General features: G+C 35.7%; 1 protein-coding gene across 3 annotated transcripts in view; it reads right to left on the bottom strand.

The window, feature by feature from the left end:
* The window catches only part of LOC111503399 (uncharacterized), a 36,583-nt gene extending 19,426 nt beyond the window's left edge, over positions 1-17,157 (bottom strand). The window contains exons 1-6 of one of the 3 annotated variants that reach the window (XM_074173323.1): positions 16,810-17,157; positions 10,458-10,538; positions 5,344-5,418; positions 1,092-1,367; positions 646-713; positions 453-579 (exon numbers count right to left, since the gene is read on the bottom strand). In XM_074173323.1, coding sequence (XP_074029424.1) covers positions 453-579; positions 646-713; positions 1,092-1,367; positions 5,344-5,418; positions 10,458-10,538; positions 16,810-17,072 — 890 coding nt within the window. In that variant the 5' untranslated portion in view covers positions 17,073-17,157. The remainder of the gene's footprint in view (positions 1-452; positions 580-645; positions 714-1,091; positions 1,368-5,343; positions 5,419-10,457; positions 10,539-16,809) is intronic. The other 2 variants (XM_074173337.1, XM_074173331.1) reach the window with 2 other exon arrangements.
* Positions 17,158-21,011: the final 3,854 nt, after the last annotated feature.

Here is a 21,011-nt window from a genome sequence, read left to right as displayed (position 1 = left end):
ACATCCCACGAAAGAGTTTTATTTATATGTAAACCCAAAATCTGAATGCTAGTGGACCTTTCAATTTTGTTGTGTCCTAATACTCATTTGGAAGTTGTTATTTACCAATAAATATAAATAACAATTTTTCAAAACTCAAAGTTTATTTGTGTGTATTTACCATAATATCTATTTGTTTTAGATCCGCTTCCATTTGTTGGTGTATTATTTGTGAATCTTCATTGCAATAGATCAAAGTTGTTTATTCAGCGGATAGTACTAATTTTCCACAAAGCTGTAATTCCTGAATGGAATTCATACGAATGATAAAGAGTAAAGGCCCTAATATAGATCCCTGCGGTACCGAACAACAATGATTTTGGAAGGTGGTGTGAGGGATATTGAATGATGAAAACAACATTTGTAACCTAATGTGATTGAGTCATAACACACATGGAATGATATCACTTTACCTTTCCTGTTCCGGTCCAGGAGCTTTTTCCGTGAGGCTGCAACAAGCCCTGCAATCCATCGAAGAGGTACTGTTGATAGAATTCGTGGACTTCTTATTGCAAGGCACTTTCTGGTAGACGGTGGAAACTGTTGAATTTGTTGAAAAATATATTGGCGTTTCTGTTTAACAGTAGCTGAAAAACTAACGTATACCTTTTCGAGAGGATTGAGACTCTGTGCAATGCGGGCAGTTGATTTTCGTCGGAGGTTCCTGATGGCGTCTGCAAAATTCAGGTGTTTCAGAAATATGACATCAATTCGATATTTGGAAGTGAGTCTTTTCAGTTTATAAATTAATGTTACCGTTATGATGAAAATTAATAACAGTATCCATGGAATAGCCAGTCATCACCCGAAGGCGATTGTAGATACGAAAAGTCGAAACGTCGTGAAGTAACTTCCTTTGAACCCTTTTTATTTTTTGTTCATCTTTATTTTTATTTTATTTTTACTGTTGGTTATTCGATTTGTTTTATTGTATTTCCTTTCTACGTCTTATTTCTCAATACAAATGATGTTTCAGCTATCGAGTACAAGTATGTCCAACTATGGAAGGTATCACTCTGCAAATGTAAGACAAAAGAGTTTCTAGTACTCACCCACAAGGGCCTACCCCATCTCTGCTTGGACTTTCATAACTTCTGGAGCTGGTGCCATATGCTCCCGCCTCATCTGATTGACGAGGTATTCGCAATTTGGATTTTGTTGCAATTGCAGAGGCATCTTCAAGAAACCTACGCCTGGCTTGGTGGTACTTCTGTAGTTCTTCTAGGATGAGCTGTGTCTCAGCCTTTTCGATTTCATCTACATCAGCAGGGTCTGTTGGCTGCAGTCCATGGGGAATATAATCGTTTGGAAATGGTCTTTCATCGAACCTAAGGAAATATGAAGATAATTTGAAATATTTTGAGTGAATAGTGATCAGTTTTGAGTCGTTTCCAACTCCTCATCTTCAACAGACTGATGAATAACATCGAATCTGAACATCAACCGCGGCAATGGGATCAATTACTGGTCTGACCCCTCTGGACCTGTACGTTGATGACCATGTTACGATTGCGCACGGCTGGTGTAAACCTCGAAGTAGGAATTTGTCAATTGAGGTTGAGTCTATGGCAAGAACCGCTCACTGCGCAACCTCTGCTGCAAGCAACCAGTGATGCAATTGAACCCAGGTTTGTGTTTAATGAACCCTACAAAATACGAATAAAACAGAACACAGAGTCAGACACTACAAATGCAATACGCATATATACAGACAGCTCAAAAACCAAAAAAGGATCAGGATGTGGAGCGTACTCCAAATCACTAAGCATAAGGATTAAGTAGAGAATGGGAATATTATTGGAGTTTTTTCCCAACACAAAATCGTTATTTTTAACACTTCGACACGTGTTTGGATCACCAAGTGATCATCTTCAAAGAGGTTTAATCTTCCTCTTTGAAGATGATCACTTGGGTCTCGAACACGTGTCGAGGTGTTAAAAATAACTATTTGGTGTTGGGAAAAAACTCCAGTAATATTCATTACTATACCAAAGGTTCCAAACAGTGCATCATAAGTAGGGAATGGGAAAAAATACCAGGGTGGTTGAAACAGAACTGGCTCAATCGCCACAAAAGAAATAACCAGGAAAAATTATTTCTGGCAAAAACATAACAATCTGCACTGATAGCAGACAAGCCCTATTAGCCTTGAACAGACAACGTGCTACCTCAGGGCTAGTACTAGAGTGCCACCAAGATTTAGCCAAAGTCTCGGTAGATAATAACAGTATCGTGAGGTGGATTAACAGGCAAGACAGGAGTAAAGGTAATCGCATTGCTGACTCATTAGCCAAGGAAGCGGCTGGACTAAGAATTGTAGGACCTACGGCCTGATGACTTCGACAATTGTGGAACTAGCCAAACGTTACACCCATGCTCAATTCCTAAAGAGATAGGATGAAATCAAAAGATGCAATCTTGCCAAGATCACCCTGGGCGACCCTGAGAAGCTGGGGCTGAAAAAATATCTGGCGATGACCAGGAAAAATCTACGCTTAACAGTAGGATTTCTGACTGGCCACTGTCAACTAAGGAAACACCTCCATAATATGGGGCTAGTGGACACACCTTTATGCAAGATGTGTGAAAAGGAAGATGAAACTGTCAGGGATGTCCTATGCATTCGCATAGGACATAGAAGTTATCATCAATAAGAGTCTTGGCCTACACCTGCCGATATAAAGGAGATTTCACTCAGAGACCTGTCCACCTTCCTGGAAAGGACAGGATGGACGATGACCTAGGAGGACAACTCCTCGGGAGGTTGTATAATGGGTCACATGTGGCCTGAGTGCTGTGGGCCTACACTCACCCTCCCTACTCTACAGATACAGAACATCAAATCTAGCAGTAGCAGTAGTACTCTGACCAAGTACGTTGCATGAATTTGGATTTTCTGAAAAAAAAAAGACTCAGTAAGTCTGATCTCAAGTATAATATCGCACTCTCGGGTTTTTGCAACGAATAGCAGATGATCTCGGATTTATACTGCAAAAACTTGCATTGAGGTGGTTACGTAGAGTCGAATACAATGACCATCGTAAAATTTTCTTTGCAACTTTACCAAGAAGAACTATTCCCCAAACTCCCAAAACGGACTTGATAATCTAGTAAAGCCTTTATTTTTAAAATAATAACCTTATATTCAAGAACTAATACCAAAATCGATCAATGTATTTGCAAAACAATCATTCATAATTTCTGAAAGAAATGTCACAACTATTTATGTGTTGTAAAGTTAAAACTCCAATTTTGAATAAACGAAAATCGAATACAATATACAAAATTACATGTATGGATTGTTCCAGGACATATACAGGGTGTTTATTGAACATGCGGCCAAAAATTAAAGGACTATTCTAGTGATACCACCCAGTTTAGGTTTATGTCTTCTTCTTTTTCATAGCTGTATAGCATACAATGCCCGGACTGCAACAAATTCTATATTGGCCAAACCGATAAAAAACTGATCCAAAGGTACGACGAGCACATAAAGGCATACTTAAACCCAATATTATATAAATCAAACCTCGCAACACACGCCATACAAAACAAACACATCACTTTCCCCCGCCAGAGAACATAAAACTCATAAAACAACTCAATAAAGGAAACCGTATGGACATCTGGGAAAACTTAAACATCCATAAATTAAACAGTCATAAATCACTTATCGAGGAACAAGTACAAATTACTACACATCAAGACCTACCATTCAATATATAACACGAAACAATACACATTCCTAGACACAGTGAACCTAGAGAAAATCACACTTACACAAATCACACTTACCTACACTAAAAATTAGTGAAAAACAATAAACTGAACATATATATATATATATATATATATATATATATATATATATATATATATATATATATATATATATATATATATATATATATATATATTGTGCGTATATGTGTGTGTGTTTTTGAAAGAGTTCGGGAGTCGATGAGGAGTAGATTGAATTCTTGCATCTGAGCGGGGGTAGTCATTTTCAACAGTTCTGGTAGATTATGAAACATTACCTATATGTAATTTTTGGTAATAAAGTGTTATTTTCGAAATTATTTTCCGCTCCATATCTTCGAAACAAAGCGCCCTATCAAAAATCATCACAGAACAAAATATCCTTAGTATAGTCCAAGGAATAGCCCCTCAAATTTTTGCCGCATGTTTAATCAACACCCTGTATAGGACATATTTCTAGACTCCCAGTCGCATAACTTCACACAAAAGCGACTGTAGAATAAACGTTAATTCTTGCACATTGAGTGAACACGTCAATACGGAGGATTACAGAATGGATTTGGATAACCTCAACTGAAAGATGACTTTTAGAAATGAACCACAGCAATAACGAAAAACATTGCGTGAAAAAGAAAATAGATATTGACAATTTGGGCAAAATTTATACATTTTTAATTAATTTTGATATTAACATTTGTTCACAAAAAGGATTTGAAGCTTTAATAACCCCTAATTATTATATGCGAGCGCTTTCGATGGCAGACTGTGCTATCATCTTCATGTCTCTACTCAAACTGAACGTTTCACCTTCTTGTTTGTTCTTTTATACGGTTAGAATGCCTTAGTGCAGGTATTTGTCGTGCCCTTCCATTCAGATATCTCTTTATACTTGGGTTACATCAAGTAATATCCCATGTGTTGGTGTTTCTCTAGGTTAATTGTTTCTAGAAATGTGTATTGTTTCGTGGAGTATTGAATGTTAGGTCTTGTGTTTTGATTTGTTCCACGATAAGTGAACTATAACTTTCTTTTAGGTTTTCCAAGATGTCCTTATAGTTTCCTTTATTGACTTGTTTTATGAGTTTGATGTTTTCTGGTGGGAGAAAGTTATGTTTGTTTGTTATGCGTGTGTTGCGAGGTTTGATTTATATGTTATTGGGTTTGAGTATGCTTTCTTGTGCTCGTCGTGCCTTTGAATCAGTTTTCTTGGTTTGGCCGATATACAATTTGTTGCAGTCCGAGCATTGTATGCTGTACACTCACTTTAGGTTTCTGTCTTCTTGTTGATTCTCAAGGGTTTGAAGATGTTCGTTAATTGAACATCAACATCACTTAGAAGCCAAACACGAAATTTAATTAAATATGAAAAAGATAAGAAATACAGTATTTAGAATTTTTCCACATGACATATTTGAAAATTTCAGTGTCTCGAAAATGGAATTGAGTGATATGACTCTCTCATCAATTATTTCATATTTTCATGTACATTTAGAATTGATAGAACATTCATATAAATCTAGATTAGGTAGCGAAAATTTTACTCACCTTTGAAACGGTTGTTGGCGAATATCACCTGGTGGTTGAGTATATGGTCTAGTCGGAGGTTCTGGATATGGGTCACTGATATTGGCAAAAAAAAAATACATGAATGAATGAATGTCATCAAATACATAAGAAAGAACGGAAAGACATTGTCATCTATCCATCTATAAATCTATTCATTCATCCACTCATACATTTAGCCTTCTTTCCACCTATCCATCTATACATTGTGTGAAAGCCAAATGGAATACATTCATTATTTCGGTTATGGTACATATTTTAAGAAAATCCCAAGACAGGTCAAATTTTAATAATAGTTTGAAATTCTCCAACGGAAAAATGCTACCCCTACCTTCAACCCCCTTCGACTGACAGGTACAACCTCCAATTTTTTAAATGGGAAGTATAGGTTTGTGATATATCGTTTGGAAGGTCTCTTCATTCTCTATTACCTTTACGTTAGTTTAAAACGCCTTGTCAAGTTGTTCTGTATGTACCTACTTGTTGTACTTGGTTCAACATTAGTTGTCAGTATTTTAATTCAAATTTGAAATTCGTTAACTTCAAGTCTGACAAATGGTTTGATTGATGGAAATGCATAAAATAACAATTTCACAAATGATTGGTTACGGATATGAAACTCGAATACAACAGGAAGTAGTAGCCCGCCTATTTCAAGAGAAATTTTTGAATTTAACGCCCATATCTCAAGGAACAATAAGCAAAATAGAGATGCAGTTTCACGAGCTTGGTCATGTAGCGCAGGTAAATAAAGCAGCTGCCAGTGATTAGCTTAAATTAGATGTGATGCTTGGGTTTGAGGAAAACAGACATACATCAAGTATACAGGCATCCACTACATTTAATGTTAGCCATACATCGATAGTAAACATATCAAAAGAAAATGAAATGCATCCCTATAAAATGATACCCACTCAGGAGTTCATGGAAGACGATTTTGATAGAAGAACTTAATAATAATAATAATAATTGATTTTATTTATAGGAACAAAATACAAAGAAATATATATATATATATATATATATATATATATATATATATATATATATATATATATATACATATATATATATATATATATATATATATATATATATATATATATATATATATATATACACACAAAAATATAACCTACTATCAAATGGCAGGATTCAATTTATGACCATGCTACGGAGAAATCGCAACATGAGCAGCCCTTGCTCTTCCATCCAACCAAAAAATGTGTGCACCTATGTAAACATAAACACAAGTGCACACAAGCAAACATATCACCAAATAAACACGATTAAAAATATACTACATAAAACGGTATGCAAGACACATTGAACACATGTATAATACTATAATCAAAAAGAAAAGAAGTCGTTGCAAGAAAAAGAAAAAAAAAAGAAAAAAAAACGAAAATAGATACTAGCACTTGAAATTCAGCATGCTAGGAATGTCATTCATAAGCAAAAGATGTTTGATTTATTTCTTGAATATAATACAATTTGAATTCTTCAGTTCGTTAGGTAATTTATTGAAGAGCCAGGTTATGTAATAAGAAAACGATCCACGATAATGGGAAGTTTTGTGGTGAGGGGGCGTGAGCAAGTTCTTGAATCCCAAATTGAGATTATGAACGTCGGTCCGAAACCTGAGTTTGTTGTAGAGATAAGCAGGCTTCATGTGATTTATTATTTTGTGAAATAATGTACATGCATAAGATTTTCCATATTCAACCAAACCAGTTTTGGTAGGTGATGTGTCACATGATCCCTTCTCCGCGAACCAGTGATCAATCTGACGCATGAGTTTTGTAATACTTGCAGTCTTCTCTTATCAGTTTGTAACAGATAAGGACCGTACACCACATCAGCATAGTTCGCATGGGATAAAACAAGTGCGTCGCAAAGAGTTTGTTAAGATTGTTGATTCAGTATCTCACGGTTACGGTAGATTGTTTTGATTGTTGATTGTTTTGACACATGCGATGAAAATCTTAGCGACGGATTTATCAGCAAACCAAGGTTTTTTATATTGTCATCTTCGTCTTTTATTGGTAACGACACGTTATCGATAGTGATGCTTACATTATTCAAGCACTTTTTTCTAGTTGCTGACCTCCCAAAAAGCATGACAAACGATTTGTTGACATTCACATTTTGTGAGCAAATGATGGACATGTTGGATAAGATTTTCTTCCAATTAGAAGACGTTATGTTTTCTGATGAGTGTACTTTGTTTCTTAACGGTCATGCTAATCGGCAAAATTGCCTTTACCGGCCAACGGAAAATCCTCACTGGATGAGACAAGAACACACGCAATACCCTCAAAAGATTAACTTTGTGCCTGGGATTGTAGAAAACCATACCATTCTCCCCTTTTTCATTGAGGCCAACTTGAATGGCGATAATTATTTGGCACTACTTCAAAATGAGGTCATTCCAAGTTTAGCAAATTTATATCCTGATCTAGGGAACCCTCAAGTTCCAGTGGGTACGATATGGTTTCAGCAAGATGGAGCATCACCACATCACCAAGTTAATGTTCGGTAATACCTCGATACAACATTTCCCAATCGGTGGATAGGGAGGCGAGGATCGATTGAATGACCAGCGCAATCACCTGATCTTTCATCATTAGATTTCTTTTTATGGGAATATGTAAAGAGCAATGTGTACAAAAGTAAACCTTCGGATTTGAATGACTTGAATGAACGAATAACGCTTGCGATTAGGTCGGGCACGCCTGTTATTATGTTAAATAATGTTAGAAAACAGTTTTATTTGAATAACGATGAGATTGGAACCTTTGGTGTGAAAGTTGAATATTTTTTTTTGAGATCAATTGCCCTAACACTAAACTGATATTTTTGCACTCGACGCGCGTTTCGCCAACAAAGTTAGCATCCTCAGGAGAAGAAAATTGATATCTAGTCTAGTCTGATTAATCGTTATATACTAAAATTTGTTACCTAAGGTTGTATACCTGAAGTCAAATATGGAATTTCTCGGTAATTAACTACCTGCAAGTTCTTAGTAATTATTCTCTCCCCAACAGAAGATTAAAAAGCGGGTTGAACGAGATGGGTCCCTTATCGCTGTTTTACATTTTGCTATTTCTAGACTCTCACATGCATCGAGTAGCCTGGTGTCATGCACATGCTTAATAAGTTTCAGATTGTTTTCACCAATTCTGTGTTCCTTGCCTAGAGCATGTTGGATTTTTCTATCCTTCCGTATTTCATGTGTGCACAATGCTCCTTGAAGCGGGTTTTAATCGCTCGTCGGCTCTGGCCGATGTATTTGCTGTTGCAATCTTGACAACTGATTTCGTTCGATGTGAGTTCCTTATTTCCAAGCGTCCCAATATCACAAGCTCTAGAGTGTTTGAGGGATCTCCTCAAATCGAACAACTTAGCAAATGAAGCTGTTGAAGAATACATTCAACTCACCAAGCTTTGCATGGATCAAAATTGTTTCCAATATAATGGCTCATATTATGAACAGCGTGAAGGAACGACAATGGGTAACCCACTGTCTCCATTTATAGCGAACCTATTCATGGGTAGGTTTGAGACGGAAGCTGGGAAAAAACTCAATTATTTCCCTAGAGTCTGGATCAGGTATGTTGATGACATATTCGCTGTAGTGGATACAAGGATAACCAGAATCTAGAATGTTCTTTCAGAACTAAACAACAGGTGTAAGAGTTTAAAATTCACATATGAAGTAGAAAAAGAACGAAAGTTGCCGTTTTTAGATGTATTGGTCATAAGGAACGAACAAAACGAAATAGAATTTGACATTTACAGGAAAGACACGGCCACTTTCAGATACATTCCCAATGACTCGAATCATTGTCCACAACACGAAATGGCGGCACTGCAATTTCTGGTACACAGGTTAATAACTTTTCCTCTAAAGAAAGATAAGTACGACGATGAGAAGAGAGTGATTCGGTATGTAACTGAAGCAAACGGTTTTACTTCGTAAATCTTCAACTTTTCAAAAAGAGAAGAGTAATAACAAGTTTATAGTAATCCTATATGAACCCCAATACACGAGAGGGCTTCAACAGATATTCGATAAAGTAAATATGAAAGTTGCATATAAAACTTCTTATAAATTGCAACAGCTTCTTGGTAATCCAAAAGATAGACTAGAAAACACAGAAAGGTCGGGGATTTACGAAATCAGTTGTCAAGATTGCAACAGCAAATACATCGGCCAGAGCCGACGAGCGATTGAAACCCGCTTCAAGGAGCATTGTGCACACATGAAATACGGAAGGATAGAAAAATCCAGTGTTGCCCAAAATGCTCTAGACAAGGACCACAGAATTGGTGAAAACAATCTGAAACTGATTAAGCATGTGCATGACACCAGGCTACTCGATGCATGTGAGAGTCTAAAAATAGCAAAATGTAAGAACAGCAAGAATGGCGGCCGTTTGGCCCGCTTTTTAATCTTCTGTTAGGAAGAGAATAATTACTAAGAACTTCCAGGTAGTTAATTACAGAGAAATTCCATATTGGACTTCAGGTATACAACCTCGGGTAACAAATTTTAGTATATAAGGATTATTCAGACTAGACTAGGTATCAATTTTCTTCTCCTGAGGATGCTAACTTTGTTGGCGAAACGCGCATCGAGTATATTTCAACGAATTTCGGTAACCACATGATTTTGATTAATTTTATCTTATTTGTTGCAATAAACTTGAATAGAGAATGAAGAGACCTTTCAAAGATGCTCATCGGTAAGGAATGTTGCTTGAGTGAACAAATTATTGCTGAAACTCAAGCATATTTTGTGGCAAAAGATAAATCGTTCTACAAAAGTGATATTGAAATATTGAAACGATGCTGGAATGATTGTGTGACTCTTGATGGAGATAACGTTGATGAAAAAAGCCAATTTTAAACAAAAAAATGCAATTTCTCTCTTAGGCCCGAGACTTTTCGGCCCATGTAAATATTCGTTTTCGTTGTTCATATTTATCTTATGTTGTCAAACTTATCTTAGTAAATTCCAGTGATGTTTCAAGAACACAATCAATAACACTTTGCAGACTTAGTGGATGTGGAACAACCAACTTTTTACTCACCGAAAAACTGGTCGCTGATGAAAACCATCTGAGAATCCTGTTCGAGAAACTTGAGCTCCCCTTGGTCTATTGTCTTCAAGCCTATTACAGAAAATCATAATTTCAATTCAGGACAAAGAAAATCTGAATCTAGATTCAACATATTGCTCTTTCTTCACAGACGGCACAATTTAGCAAACGACACACAAAAATTCAAAGACGCATGGTTTGATGACTGGAACAAATTTCATTTACTGCTTGGGAACCTCTCACACTTTAATACTTTGTGAAGAACCTTTGCTGTATGTTTGCCAAATTCTCTTGTACATAACTTGGACCATTCATGAATTGCTTGCCCATTGGATTAGTGTTGCCACGAAGACGAGAGATTCTCGTCTTTTGTCTCGTTTTGTCTTGTCTCCAATGAGACAGAAGATTGAGTCATCTTGGTCAAAACAAGACGAGAGAGGACAAGATAAGTTGAGATGGAGGTAACCATAAGAATTCACTGAGTTCCAACAGTCCTTGAGGATGGTGGAAGTGCACTCATGATATATGTATGAAATTCGGGATGAATGTGCAAAAGTCCATCTCGAAAAACGACCTTGTGGGGATCACGGAGAGGATGTGCAGCTCGTAGATGGAGTCATCCTACACGATTTGGATATCGGAAAGACGTATACTTACCTGGTGGAACAACGCCACTGATAAAAGGTAATAGTAGTGAAGAACTCTTCGCGGCAAGTATCAGCACCAACTTCAACAGATCTGATCATCAGAACTGCTACGAATATGCTTGCCATTTCAATCTCACACTACTCGTTTGAAGTAGTGAAGTGGACTCCTTAGGAGCTGTATCAAGTCGACGTAAAGACCCGAAAAATGATTCATATCGTCCGTTCCATGGTTGTACTTTCCCCTGACTACAGGAAGGCTGTGAACTTTTCGAGTTTGGAGTGTCTACTAGATAGAGCATGTAAAGTCATTGTTACGGGCTTTTTCCTGGCTCAGAAGGAGTCTTTTTCTACACCCGTACTTTAACAATACACTTATATGACTATAATCCGTTTCATAATGATATCCATTATGATACAGATTTTTCATAACGATACAGATTATCCACCAATAGAAACCCATAATTTTTCAATCAAGAATCCTGTTCCTTTGTTTGTCCTAGATTCTAACCTAAGTAACTAATTGCTTTATTTGTCAAAATCAGTTTTCATATTACCTACCTATATTATCAAAATGTCTGAAAACAGCGATATAGAAGGAATACCATCGACTCCAATATTTTTAAAAGATCAGATTACCTACAGTTGTTATATTCAATATAAATATAATTAGAATCCATGATAATACCATTAAGTTTGTGTTTTTTTTAAAAAATATGAGTTAATTACTGTAAATTTGTTCAATACAAATATAATATTTATAGTTTTTCATTATTTATCGGGTTTAGAAAAAATAGCGTATGCAACTCTCATGTAATGGTTATTAATACACTCGCATATACCATACAAAACTCGCCTTCGGCTCGTTTCGTATCCCGGTTAATGCTCGTGTCTTAATAACCATCATTACATGATCGTTGCATAATATACTTATTATATACTGTGTAAGAGTTATATCAGTTATTACTCTGAAGGGTGAAACCGTATCAGACCTTTATAGTGCTCTACCGAAAGCCAGTATTTGAGGTATGGTAGAGCACTGGTTAGCTCAGTGGAGACGGGTGGTTCGTATTTCCTAATTAGTTCAATCAATGCAACCTTTTCTTCGGAGAGAAAGAGAGAGAGAACGTCTATATTACGTGACTTTACATAACTCACTTTCTAATATACTAATACCTAGCTCTGTACGTACTAGGGGTTGAAACAAGTCTAATTCATTTATACAGTTAAACAAGTTAGTTTGAAAATAATTACAAATAATTTGGCTGGGGACGAAACTGGGTGTTAGAAGAAAAAGTCAATGATCAAAGAAATAATGGCGGTAGTCATCCGATTCGTTAGCTTTCCTCCTTTTTGGCTGCAACCTGGAAACTTGAAACTGCACTCCCCTAACTTCCAGTAAGTAGTGGAACTGTCAGGCTTTCGAATTTCCGAAAATCCTTTATAACGTTATCCAACGGCATAAAAAGAAAAAGGCCTAGAGGATAGAGAGAACATTATAACTCTAGAACACTTTATCAACTATTTTATCCATACCTTAGATGAAGGGTGGCCTTAGAGTCTGATTTAAGCTTTGTATCCCTTTTAAAAGAGATAATAACAACTAAGCTCACAACACTAGTTGTTAAAAAATTGAATACGGCAGTTCAATCCCCAATTGTGGGTAATAGTAATGAAAAATAATCCAGAAAATAATCCAGAACTCGTATTTTCACATTCACTAAATAAACACACTGTGCTCCTGCCTGAAATCTTTTACTACTGATTCACATTTTCAAATGTTGGAAAGGGTCTAGGCTCCCGTTCACGAATCCAAATATTTGATATCATTGTTGAACTTCTTTGTCCCACTCATGAGAATATTTCACCTAATTTGGCAGCTGATTGTCGGTGATTGATGCGGAACGATATTTAAAGTTGACGAGACATCGAGAAACATACCTAGTTGCGAACTTTGTAAAACAATGACCCTGATATAATTCATCGAATATGCGAAACAGACAGACAACCACTCTAAGAGAAATTATACTGTAACATCATGAGGAGTTCGGATCCTCTTCTCTGCATGATCCTCTACCATGAAGGAGCATACATTGGAGCACTACCCTTCAGGGCAGCTGCTCGATTGACTTTTCGATACTGAACGAGGTGATCACAACTCTGTCACTGGGACCCGTTTAGCAAAATGCCCACATAAAAGCCACTCACTCCTGCGGCAACAAGAACAAAAGCCAATGCATGAGGCCTTCTTTAACAACATTAAACGCCGCTGCTCATCAAGGTACAAGACCTTCCAGTGGGCTGAAGTCGGAAACTGAGGAGTTCATCATGGCCTGCCAGGATCAACGATTATGGACATACAGGATTGCTTACTTACATATATCGCCACGTTAAACAAGTGCCGAGCAGATGTGACGTAACACTGGTGATACTTTTAGTAGCTGCCAAGACCGTGTGTTATTTTAACATATTTTGAGGATTATTTTCGGACAGTATTACGTTGTTTTTGTATATTTTGATTGAATTTTTATTCAACTATACCAATTAGGTTTCTGAAACATTGAGTTTGTTATTGTGAAAGTCGTATATTTTTGTGCTTTTGGACATTTTTTAAACTGGTGTAACGAGTAGACGCCATATAAGACTTCCGTTTTCAAGTTTGTTCTTCGCCATTGTGGAATTTTCTTATGTTTCTTGAACATTTTTGAATTAAATTAAGGTAAACATTGGAAATGTTCACATTTTTGTAAGTAATAGCAATAATTGTCTAGTTAAAATGCCTGTTCGTATTTGGGCAGTGTCAATTTGCAAAAGCAATCAGTTGACTTTAAAGAAAAGTGGTGTTACTGATGTAATATTTCACTTTTTTTCTATTGCTAAGGATATGATTCCTACAACTTTGCGAAAAGAATGGATTCGTCGCTGCAAAAGAGGGGATAAATTCACTCTCGAAAATGGATTTGTTTGTTCTAAACATTTTACAGAAAATGATTATGAACAAGACCTTGAAAATGAATTGTTAGGTAAAAACTTATTCTATTAATTTACTGCTTGAAATAAATAAGATTTTTTTTATAGATTTGCCTTTGCGTCCTAAATTGAAAAAAAACTGCAAGAAGAGAAAATTTTCCTTTAAATATTATTTTGGAATTTTGCAAACTGAGAACAATTATCAGAATGAAATATAATAACTTCAAGGCTGACGAAAATAGGTCACTTAAAAAAAATTCAAACAATTCTGATAATAGAAAAAATCGAAAATTAAATAAAGTAATACATTAGTCCTTTTAATTTAATTTCCTACATTCATGTAAAAAAAATAATTCAAGTATATTTAGTGGATAAAGTAGTTCCTTTCTGCTCTAATGTAGTATTATAATATATTGAATTGTAGATTTGTCAATTTCATCATTCATGGAACGAAGTTTAAGTTAAATTATTCTATCTAAATTTCTCATTTTCCTAATAAAAAATAAAAACCGTATCATGTATTTTCTGTCAGATAAATAAAAAAGTTGCTACAAATATAAACAATTTATTTCTTATATAATTTTGATTATTATTGAAGATGGAACAAAAAATTATAGAAAAATTTTTTAGATAATATTATTATCTGAAACAAAGTTCATTACAACATTTTTGTGGGAGTTACAGTTTTCACGAAAATAATAAAAAACTGATGAAACATCCTACTGTTGAAAAGAGCAAATTAGCTCGCCCTATGATCCACAAAAGAAAAATTTTTACTGAGTATTAATCCATTTATATTAAGTATTCAATCCTATATGAAAATAATATTTCAATAAGAGATTTACCTGAAATTTGTTTATTCTAATTTGAAAGTGCAGTACCGAATCAATCCAGTCACCAATGTTACGTCACGAGACCACGTGGCGTGTACAACAAAATCGCAAAAGTAAGCAATCCTGTATGTCCATAATCGTTGAGCCAGGATGATGTGTCCAACATCTCAGTCTGCCGCAGCCGCGTGATGAGTTTGAAGGTTCCTGATATGAGGCGTCCGAGACCCTAATTCACTTGCTATCAGCATGTCCTGCAGATGCAGGGGCAGCCTGTATCCGTCGAAATAACGCAATCATAGGAGTGCTTCATTACCATCTACGGCACTTCGGGGGATATTAATTCCGTGGTAAGGAATAAGAAGTGCCGAAACCAATCCAAGGAAGGAAGCAGGTAACCAAAATCAATGAATTTGTATCAACAGCAATAAGCATAGACCATGGGGTTCCGCAAGGAAATATTTTGGGGCCATTACTATTCTTAATTTACATTAATGATATCAGCAAATGTAATGAATGTGAATATGAACATTATTTTGCTGATGATGCCCTAGTATCGGTTAGTGATAAAGATATAGATAAAGCTATTAAAAAAATGAATGAAGCATTGCATAATATTGCTATATATTTAAAAACTAATGAATTGAAGCTGAATGTAAACAAAACAAAGGCTGTGATACTTACTACACCGTTTAAATACAGAGAATTAGATTTAAATCAAATTGAAATAAAAATAGAGAATGATAAAATTGAGCTCATTACTGAATTCAAATATCTAGGATTTATGTTAAACAATCATCTATCAAAGAATATTCAATTCACCTACATACAGAAACAAATTTTGAAGAAATTATATTTTTTCACAGGAGTATCCAACACTTAACTATGCAATCACGGATAACTGCATATAAGACATTAAACAACCACATTTTGAATATGGTCCCACTCTTCTATACACAAGTGATTTGAATAAAATGAGAACACTACAAAAACTATAGAATCGTGCAATGAGGATTATTTTGAGATGTGACAGGAGTAACCATATATCTTTAATGTTAAATACTCTGGAATGGTTATCTATAGAAAGTAGGCTTACATATTCAACGATGATTTATATTTACAAAATGTTACATAACCTTCTACCCTCATATTTTGACAAATTTGTAATTTTTAATAATCAAATCCACCAGTATAATACTAGAATAAAAAATAATTTGTATGTAAATAATCAAACAAAAACATTCAACACTAAAACATTAATGTTCAGAGGATTTTTTAAGTATAACAGTCTACCTGAAAATGTAAAGTCTTCTGTTAGTCTTATTCTGTTCAAAACAAATTTATTAGACCATTCAAGAGACCATTAAGGTATCATGTGATATTTTTCATCTTTCATTCTTTTTTTGTATTTTCAATTATCGTAGGTAAGACTGTTCATTAACAAATATAAGTAGAAATTTTTTGTATTATTGTATTTCTATGTATATTAATGTTAACATTACCATCATTGTTGTATATCCTATTTGAATGGAGCATTTAATTTCAATGAGCCTGATATAGGTTTTTTTGACCATCAGACTAAGACAATATTCTTTGTCGAGTTTTCAGCTCCCATTGAGATGAATTCTGACCGAAAATAGAAGGAGAAACGAATGAAATGTCGAGATTATCACTTCGATGTCGTCTCAGCTCTCAAGATCATACCAGCTTGCTGCACGATAACAGAAATATTGATAGGAAAAATGCAGAAAACTGTCATTATTGGCACATGCTTTTCAGACCCAATGATCACTTATTCCTCAGTGTGATCCTGAAGAAGCTATATCGCCCTGAGCATATGAAACCCTAAGTACCTCAGTTCAAACACCTCCATTGATCCCTTCTTATTAGAATACTCACATTGTTGATTGATGACCAACTATCTTTTCATTGAACTCTGTGAAACTTTCCGGTTCTAATAATGTGTGATGAGGCCTGAAGGTGATTGCTTCTCTGTTCCCATCGAGAAAAAGCGATTTCTCAGAGGTCTTCCTTTTGGCAACGACAACAGGTTGACTATGCAGTTTGACTGGAATTTCTATGATAGTTGTGTCTGTCGAGTCTATTGTTCCTTTTGGTATAATGAGCTTTTGTGTTTTGTTTTTCGATGCATCTTTTACCATTATGAATTTTGAAATGTGTGGATGATCACATATTAGAAATAACTTTATGACATTTAGAATAAATGTAACTGTCTCTCATAGATTTCTTCAGCATGTCAAAAAGTGACATGTTACGTTTTGTGTCTGATGTTTCATACAGATTGATTTTTTTTGGCAGGATAATGATGAAAACAGGATATCAAAAGACAAAATTTCGAACTGTAATGATCTACGAACAAGTAATCGAACGATAAAATTATAGAACAGACATTTTGAATGAATATATGTGATTGATGACTTGTTTCTTTTTGGTAATTCATGATCATTTCAATGTGTAAAACACATATTAGATAAGAGTCATACAAATCCATATATAACTACCGAATTTTACAATCTTCTTGATGCATGTATGAAACACAATTTTTTCAAATATAATAATGTTCACCTGCAAAACTCAGATCTTCCTATGGGCTCACCATTGAGTCCCATTCTGGCAGACATTCCCATGGACACACTAGAAAACACCCACATCCTCAATAACGCCCTTTTACAGAAACATATTGTGTTCTGGTTCAGATATGTTGATGACGTACTGGTTGGTTTTGATGGTTGAAACAGACATATCAATCAATTTTTAAACTTTCTCAATAGTCTGCATAACAAAATTAAGTTCGCAGTAGAAATCGAACAAAACAAGGAGCTTAACTTCTTAGATTCGAATATTTCAAGAGTTAATAATGGTTTTCAATTCAATATCCACCGGAAAAACACGTTCACAGACTGTACAATTTCCTTTAACTCTTTCAGTCCGCTCTCACATGAGTTATCCGCGTTTAGGTCAATGATACACAGAGCTCTCGCAATCCCTTTACCGGAAAAGAATTTCCAAGATGAAATAAAAATTATTAAGTAAATTGCACTGAACAATAAGGTACCAATTTCCCTAATAGCAAAGATAATACCAGGTAAAAGTCACAAAACACTCAAACTAACCAAGAACACAATATAGTCAAGTACAGTAGCATCAATTACTCAGGTCAACTTTCAGAAAATATTCAAAATCATTTATCTAAATACAATATATCAACAGCTTTCACAAGTAATAATAATTTAGGTAGAACCTTGTATTTGCAAAACCCAAACGGAATAGAATGAAAAAATCATGTGTATATCGAATAGTGTGGTGAATGCTCTGCAGTATATACAGGCCAAACTGGTAGAAATTTTGACATAATACTGCGTGAACACGTCTGTTTGGACAAAAAATCTGCAACAATGTACGAACATTATTTTTGTATCAAGATGGAGTAGTAGAAAGCCAAAAACTTTCTTTCCCAAAATTTAATCACTCCTAAAAATATAACCCCTCCGATTCAAATAAGATTCCTCTTGGCTGGGATTAAATCAAAGAGGTGAAAGAATGTCATTACGATGTCATCGATGACATAAGCAGATCAAGCTCATTCCGTGAATTAAAAAATCGTAATTTATGAATGAAGTGTGTGTATTTTCTATGATGCTATTCAATTTGGTACTGAAGAGCCTTGAGGCAAGTGTCTTAAGGCGAAACATCGATGTATACCAGTGAGGATGACAGTGTTTCATGTAAGTGCAATTTGTTACCATTCATTCAACCCTCCATTAGTGTTCAGGGGTATGTCATACCCCAGAACCACAAATCACAGCTCCTCAGCAAAAACTAACCAAACTACAGACCTCTAGTGCTCAGTAGCTGTAGTTGAAACATATTCTTCCAGGGATGACACATTTCCAGCTCTCCCCGAATTCTCAGTTATACGTGAGACTTCTTCAAGTGCAGTTCGGGTATGTTATACCCCCGGACACTTTTGATGTAACTATTTGTGTCATCGGTCTTTGAGGTAAATTCCATAGTTGTGTGCACAGTATAATTGGTAATTTTCGTAAATAGTTTTTCAGAAGTATCAATTATTGTAAAATGTCTTACGAAGAGGAACAAAAACGACTCAAACATTTATGGGAAGAGTTTGGCTCCAGTTCTGATGATGATGATGATTTATTCATTGGCAGTAATTCTGAAGGTGAGGATGGAATGCAAGAAGAAGTCGGAATCGCTGAAAGAGGTGAAGAACACCCAATAGAAGAAACAGAATATGCTGAAGAAGGAACAGTACATGCAGAACAATTGGAAAATGCTATTTCTGATTCGGATACGGAATATGGAGAAAGAGAAAGGAAGTCATCTACAGATGATTCACGAAATGGTGCAGATTCAAATAGAGATGGTAACAGGTATTTTTTGGATAAAAACAAGTCGAAATGGGCAAAGTTTCCGAACAGGAGAAACGTTAGAACTAGATCTGAAAACATCGTCATTCATTTACCTGGCGTGAAAGGAATTGCACGACGAAAAAAGACCGCTATCGACTGTTGGCTTTTATTTTTTACTGAAGATATGCTTGATGACATAGTTCGATATACGAACGTCAAGTTAGGAAATAAAGCAACTAAATATAATACGAGCCATCAGTATTTGGTGAAAGAGACCGATAAAATGGAAATAAAAGCAGTTATGGGGTGCTTTATTTGACAGGGTTATATAAAGCACACCGACAAAACATGTCAGATCTCTGGAATACTGATGGAAGTGGTATTGAGTTGTTTCGAACGACAATGTCACTTCAAAGATTCTATATCCTGTTGCAGTCTTTGCGATTTGACAATATACATAATAGAGAACAGCGAAAAGAAATTGAAAAACTGGCACCCATCAGAGGAATTTTTGAAAAATTTGTTGATAACTGCAAAATACACTATTCACTCAGTGAATATCTAACAGTTGATGAGAAGTTGGATCCATTCAGGGGACGAGTGTCATTCCTTCAGTATATGCCTAAGAAACCTGCAAAATATGGTTTGAAAGTTTTTGCACTTGTGGATGCAAAAACTTATTATTGTTCGAACATGGAGGTTTACGTTGGCACAGAGCCAGATGGGCCTTACAGGCAAAGCAATAGTCCGGAAGATATAGTCGAACGTTTGATTGAACCAGTGTCTGGAACTAAACGAAATATTACTTTCGATAACTGGTTTACCAGCTACCCTCTCATGATGAATCTGCTCGAAAGGCATAAGCTTACATCAGTTGGAACTGTTAGAAAGAACAAACGACAAATACCATCCGTTCTTCTGAATATAAGAACCAGAGAACCTCGCAGTTCTGTATTTGCATTCAGGGAAAATATCACAGCTGTGTCATATGTGCCAAAAAAGTCAAGAAATGTCATCCTCTTCTCTACATTACATCATGATGATGCTATAATTGATGAATCTGGTGACGAAAAATTACCTGAAATCATCCACTTTTATAATTCCACCAAGGGCGGTGTAGACACATTGGATGAGTTATCTGCTAATTATAGTGTTTCGAGAAACAGCCGCCGTTGGCCTTTGACATTTTTTTTTCGTTCATGAATTCCGCTGAAGTAAATGCTCAAATTATATTCGAAGCAAATACGCAGAAACACAATTTGAAGAGACGACATTTTTTGAAAGAACTGGGTATGCAACTGATATCTGAATTTCGGAATCAACGTAGGAAAAACCCCTGTCTACGCCGAGGACTACGGGAGAACCAAGAGTTTGAACGTCATGAACCTGGACCGAAGCGACGGCGGACAAGCAGCAGATGTTCTGTCTGTCCAAGAAACAAGGACAGAAAGACATTCTATGTATGTATACGATGTGAGAGTCCAATTTGTATGGAGCATGCAATGATGACATGCGAAAATTGTGTCACGAACGATCCCCTTGGGGAACTGGGGGTGAAACCTCATTATAATCAGCCTACCTCTAGTAATGCGGAGCTCTGCCAGAGGTAACCAACTCTTTCCTTGCTATTCGTCGAAACACACACGAACGAAACACCACAAAAACAGAAACAATAAAAACAAAACAAAAACTAATCTCGAGGCTGGACAG

Source organism: Leptinotarsa decemlineata, unplaced genomic scaffold, assembly GCF_025532065.1.
Source record: "Leptinotarsa decemlineata unplaced genomic scaffold, Ldec_3_MD MMD2_P_RNA_scaffold_12, whole genome shotgun sequence".
NCBI classification, from domain to species: Eukaryota; Metazoa; Arthropoda; class Insecta; order Coleoptera; family Chrysomelidae; genus Leptinotarsa; species Leptinotarsa decemlineata.
Note: the sequence above shows the minus strand (reverse complement) of the source record. Positions and strands in the feature narration are given on the sequence as shown.